This window comes from Rhagoletis pomonella, unplaced genomic scaffold (genome assembly GCF_013731165.1).
Source record: "Rhagoletis pomonella isolate Grant_MI unplaced genomic scaffold, Rhpom_1.0 Rhpom_scaffold_03592, whole genome shotgun sequence".
Taxonomy (NCBI): domain Eukaryota; kingdom Metazoa; phylum Arthropoda; class Insecta; order Diptera; family Tephritidae; genus Rhagoletis; species Rhagoletis pomonella.
In genome coordinates, this window is record NW_023462144.1 from 1 (window position 1) to 5,759 (window position 5,759).

At 41.3% G+C, this 5,759-nt stretch overlaps 1 protein-coding gene across 1 annotated transcript; it reads right to left on the reverse strand.

Annotated features, from left to right (window-relative positions):
• Positions 1–3,136: 3,136 nt before the first annotated feature.
• Positions 3,137–5,617, reverse strand: LOC118754247 (piggyBac transposable element-derived protein 3-like). The gene is made up of 2 exons (XM_036489111.1): positions 4,169–5,617; positions 3,137–4,110 (listed from the first exon to the last, which is right to left on the reverse strand). Exons 1-2 carry the CDS (start codon positions 4,955–4,957, stop codon positions 3,901–3,903), a joined length of 999 nt encoding a protein of 332 aa, XP_036345004.1. The 5' UTR covers positions 4,958–5,617; the 3' UTR covers positions 3,137–3,900.
• Between the last annotated feature and the right edge of the window lie 142 nt (positions 5,618–5,759).

The window sequence follows — 5,759 nt, forward strand, 5'->3', positions numbered from 1 at the left end:
TAAAACGGATCATTCGCAAAAGAAAATATAATATTTTAACTTTTTTTTACTGAGGAGAACAAACGAAATTAAAGAAATAACGCCAAAAATGTGTATTTTCAAAACTAAAATAAAACATTTTAGAATATGTTCCCAACGAATTGTAGTGCGATATAATTTTCAACAAGTAAAATAAAACTATACACTTTTAAAATAAAAACGTTAATTTATTTTCAGTCAATTAAGTATGAAAAATATTAAAAACTAAAATGTTTTGCATTACAATTTAAAAAGCTACCTAGCTAAAATGAAAAACAGTTCATATGTCGCATCATTTGTCGAAAAAATTTTGTTCAGATAAATACATAAGTTACTTCAATCTTCAGAAAAGCCGATGAAGTGTATACATACAATACCGTCATTCTAACCACCTAACTAGAAAGGACATTTGTGCTACGTGGACTTCTTTCATCGAAAAAAGTTTTGGTAAGAGTAACTTACAAAAACAAATTCTTATGGGTTATTAAATAATTTAAAACTTTCTTATTTTAAATTACCTGCGTGAAGCAAAATTAGAAGGCCCAACTTGGAAGGAAGGCAGGAACCTCTGCCTATATGTATGTATTTATGTATGTACATTAGGGTGTACCAAAAACAGTAAAGTCGGAATTGTAATGGTCTCACCCCCTGGATTTTTCTATATCGAGAAAAGTATACCCCTATTTTTTATTTTGATATTGTGTGTTTGTACCGAATACATTTTCAAACTAAATAGAGGTATGATTGTACCAACTTTTCTATCACTGTAGGTAATCCAGCAGCTGATTTCTTATCACTAATTGCCCAGCTGACGCGTGTGTGAACACCAAACTCAATGCCGCAATTTAAAGCTTAATTGCCTCAACTAATTGGCCTGTTTGAACATAGTCTAAGTATGAATACTTATTTGGGTCTAGTGAGATACTGGTAATCGATACAGCTATGAAATTTTTACAGGGGGGGGGGGGGGGGGTGAAATAAAACAAACGGCAATAACGCAAATTTGTGTTATTTCCCAATTGAATGTGAAATAACACAAATTTACTTTATTTCATTTCTCGTTGAGCAATAAGACCAACTTTTAAACTTAACAATTGAGTAATAAAGCAAAATAGTGCACATATGTAGGTAGTCACCCAGTTACATTTGACAAAAAGTAGTGCACGAACAAGTTAAATGGACGGTTTTGTAAGTATACAATTTTAAAAGTGCCCTGCGTCGCGGCGGTCCACGTTCGCGCGCCGCCCCGCGTTCGACGTCGCGCTCGCGTCTCTCACGCCACTCCCCACCTTTCGCAATTAAGCACTGGTGGCATTATAAAAAAGAAAAATAATAAAATAACACTAGTTCATTTCTGAAACTGCTTTTTGTTATCCAAGTAATAGGAATTATTGTGTATGGTGTTATTGCATGCATCCCACCCACAGTGGAATTTACCAGGTGCTACTGCCTTATTTGAAAATTTGCCTATAAAATGTGACTATAAGGCAGCCGAATGTCAGAAAATAAAGCCAGAAAGCCGTTTTATTACTTCATCTGGTTATTGCGACATCGTTCCATGCAAATATTTAAGGTTTTCCAGCAATGTTTTCAACACATTTAAAAAAGCAAGCTGATAAAATTCCTGCAAAAGCGCTTTGTCCAATTTGCTGAGCAGTTATTAAAGACGACTCCTCTTTTCCTATATTTTGGTAGACTTTTCATAAGTAAAAATATTTTGTGAAGAATACTTTCTTCATATGAATTATATCACACCTTTTGTTTAATTCAAGGCCTATCAAACAAGTTTAGAGCTTTTGAACAAAAACATTTGCGTGTATTTTGTTGTTGTTGTAGCGGTTACTAAGCCCCGCTCGGGGTCGGTTCATCCGTCAACGTTGTCGTCTGTTTCAGCTAAGGGGAGACCCAGGAAGTGTGCGACTTCCACAGGGTCTGTCCATAAGGACAAGGGCGTCAGCTGGGTGGGGTTCTCAGGGCATGTGAAGAGGTGCCGAGTCATGTGGCGACTCTCCACATGCCGGGCATTGGTTGGGCACATCCTCATTAATTCTGGTTAGGTATGAGTTGAGCCTGCTGCAATAGCCAGAGCGAAGTTGGGCTGTTGTGGTGCGGGTCTCCCGAGGCAGACAAAGTTCTTTCCCGTCCACGTCCGGTGGTTGTGTGCCCAGAACGGCATTCACAGGGCGGGAGTCTAAGAAGAGGTTGTTTAATGAACCTCTGGACTTCGTCCGTCAGTTCGTAAAGATGCCTCCTGACGTGCCTTGGCGAGGGCTCTTCTGCAAGCAGCTGTCTGCTGGGATGGCCACGTCTGTGGCTACCGACAAGGAACTGCTTGCAGATCATTATGTTATGCTCTTTGACTGGAAGCATCTGGGCCTCGTCGTGTAGGTGGTGTTGGGGCGTCATCAGGAGGCATCCGGTCGCTGTTCGTTGTGCCGTGTTTTGGCAGGTCTGTAGCTTTACCCACTGCGTCCTGCTAGTCCCAGGCGACCACACGAGCGCTGCATAGTTTAGAACCGGCCAGCCAATTGCCTTGTATGTTGCCAACAACGTTTCTTTATCTTTGCCCCAAGTGCTGCCGGCCAGCGACTTGAGGACATTGTTTCGGATCTGTACTTTATTGGCAATTGCGGTTGTATGCGCCGAGAAGGAGAGCAGACTGTCGAAGGTAACTCGAGAATTTTCGGGTTATTCACCGTCGGTATTGTTACGCAATCAACGTGAATACCGAGTTGCAGTCTGACCTCCTTCGTCCAGGTGGTGAATAGGGTTGCCGAGGATTTCGCAGGGGATAGGGCAAGACTCCTTGCAGTAAAGAAGCGAGAAAGTTCGGTGAGATAACCATTTACTTTCGAGCACAAGTCATCAATTCCATTCCCAGACGCCATGATCGAACAATCGTCAGCAAAAGAGACAATATTGACACCCTCTGGAGGTTGAGGAAGCTTAGAAATGTAATAATTAAACAGTAGTGAGGACAGGACACCACCCTGTGGTACCACCGGTTTAATTTTACGTGGCTTGCTGGTTTTGTCTCTGAAAATTACTGACGAATGTCGACCACTCAGGTAATTCGCCGACCACCGTTTGAGTCCCTGTGGGAGAGAGGAGGCCTCTGTCTTCTATCAGCGTTGAATGACTGACAGTGCCGAACGCTTTGTTCTTCACAGGGGCGGTTTCGGTTAACCCATTAGTGCATGAAGTTCCCTGGCGCTATACTTACCTTTTTTTTATCATTATGCATTGAAATAAGTCTAATAAAGTAGTTTTAATTCGATTTATTAAAAAAAATGTGTTTTGGGGGTTTTGGGGACCGTCCCTTATAAGGGACACTATGCAGTATGGGCATTTGAAGTGTGATATTGCTTGAAGCATTCTTTCGGATGAAGCCCTTTCTCGCACTTAGTACATACAAAGTTAGACTTCTTTCCGCAATAGGCACATCTCTTATCCGTATTCGAGTACTCAATCATATGGTTTTTTCCATCGTAGCGCGCATCAGGGTTGATGCTGGTTCTACTCGATCCTCTTGAGGACGGCATTCCGTATCTCTCTAGATACGAATTGGCTATGTACCTGCGAAAAATTAGCAGAGTGCCACAATTTGGGTCGTTCGGATGAACTTTCCGCATAAGGATCCATGCGTTTACGATCGATGCGTCCAACAAATATGCAAATATGGGCCACCACCACTTACGCTGTCTAATTCTAGACCGGTACACAGCCACCATCTGGTCCATTTTATCAACGCCTCCCATGCCTTGATTATAGCGCTGAAGAAGTTTCGGCTGTGGTATCTGTATCGCACCTTGCCCTCTCGCGTAGCGCTTGCACGTCCCGATATCGATGGTATCAAAGTTGGAGCCAATGGTGACCACATTATTATCTTTCCATCTTACAACGAGAATCTTGCCATCCATCGTCAGTAAAACGAAAATCGCTGGATCCTCGCTGCTCCTTTTTCATGGCGGCTATTTTACGAAGAGGACACTTCTCTATGCGACCGTCTCTAATTGTACCAGATGTACAAATCCCCATACTGGCCAAATTGCGCAACAGTTTCACGGACGTAAAATAGTTGTCGATGAAAAGCTATAATGTAAATTATATTATTATTGTAATATCATATGACGAACATTTCATTTCTTACCTTGAATCCCTTATGGTGTGGTACATTTGCTTTCGTGAGGAGATCAACCACTTTGTCACCTCCTACTCCATATCCTTGTGGGACGCTCTCTGCATTTTTGCCCATATACACATCGAACTGAAGCATATATCCATCGCTGGAATTCAGAGCCCAGTTTTTGAATCCAAATCGAATGGGCTTACCACGGATATATTGTTTAGCATAGTGCCTACCATAATACGGTATCATGCTCTCATCAATGGAGAGATTCTCGTCCATTCCACCATGCTTTAGAAACGCCTCGTTCAGGTGAGTAATTAGTGGCCTAATTTTGTAAAGCCGATCGGTACCCTGGGCTTGCGTGTTGTCATTCAGATGGAAATTATTTAGAATTTTCTCAAATCGATTCAGCCTCATGCTGTTCGCTAGCAATCTTGGCGAATCAGATTTCTCCGACCAATACAAACGTTTGTTGGGGTATTTTGCGTACCCCGACATCAAAATACCGCCAATAAAAACTCTCGCCTCGTCCATACTCATTCTCAGGTCAACATTTTTCTGAAGAGCATATAAATTTGTCTGCTCAACACAAAAATTTATGATGCCTTCAGAAAAAAAATAGCTCAAAGAAATCAGTAGGCGAACTGGCGGCTTGAGCTTCGGCACTCGGCGGTATTGTTTCGCATTCCGTTTGTATGTCGTACACCGGGTCCACTTTTCGCCAACGCAAGGCATTTCCCGCACGCACACTCGAACTGACGGTTTTTCTGTATTTAGCCAGTGGCTCATCGTCACTGTCACTCCAGTCATCGAATTCGTCTTGGATCTCGCCTTCCGCAGTCAATAATTTCGGGCCGAGATGATCCAAGTTCGCCTCGTGTTCGTCATCACTACCGTCCGAATCCTGGTCGGTCTCATTTTCCTCCAATGGTGGGATTGCAAAAATGTTAAGTTCTTGCAACTGACCATCAAAAGCTTCGATCTCTTCCAGTATTTCAGCTACTGTTAGTCTGTAATAAAATATTATTGTTGTAATAAAATATTATTGTTAACTGTCCTGTCTGCATAGCGTCCCTTATAAGGGACGTTGGATAAATAACGGTATTATTCACAAATTACAATATTTTTATCACTCACAACCACTTAAATTTGTTTATTACAATAAATTTAAGATAATTGCATTTAAAATTGTTAAATAATTTCACCTGTATTTATTTGTTATTCACATTTACTTACCTCCCACGTGTTCTGATATTTTTTTTTAGTTTTTGTTCCATATTTCGCAAAAAAAATCACACAATTTAAAGTTTACTGCACTGCAATCAATCACAAACTGGTTTGGTGTAATGTCAACAACTATACCATCAACTTACATGAGATCTGTATTGCAAAATGGGAGAGTAAGAGAGCAAAAGCTGACCGTCCCTTTAAAGGGACCTTATGCACTAATGGGTTAAGGCCACGAGTTATCTGAGTGAAAAGGCGGCCGAAATTGCAAAAAATGCAACGACAATTAGTCCCAGTAGGAAATGTAAACTTACCATGGACGAAGCCTTCAGGCAGCTAAAAGACGATCTTTTCGCAAACTGGTATGAGAGTTTTAAAGTCTACT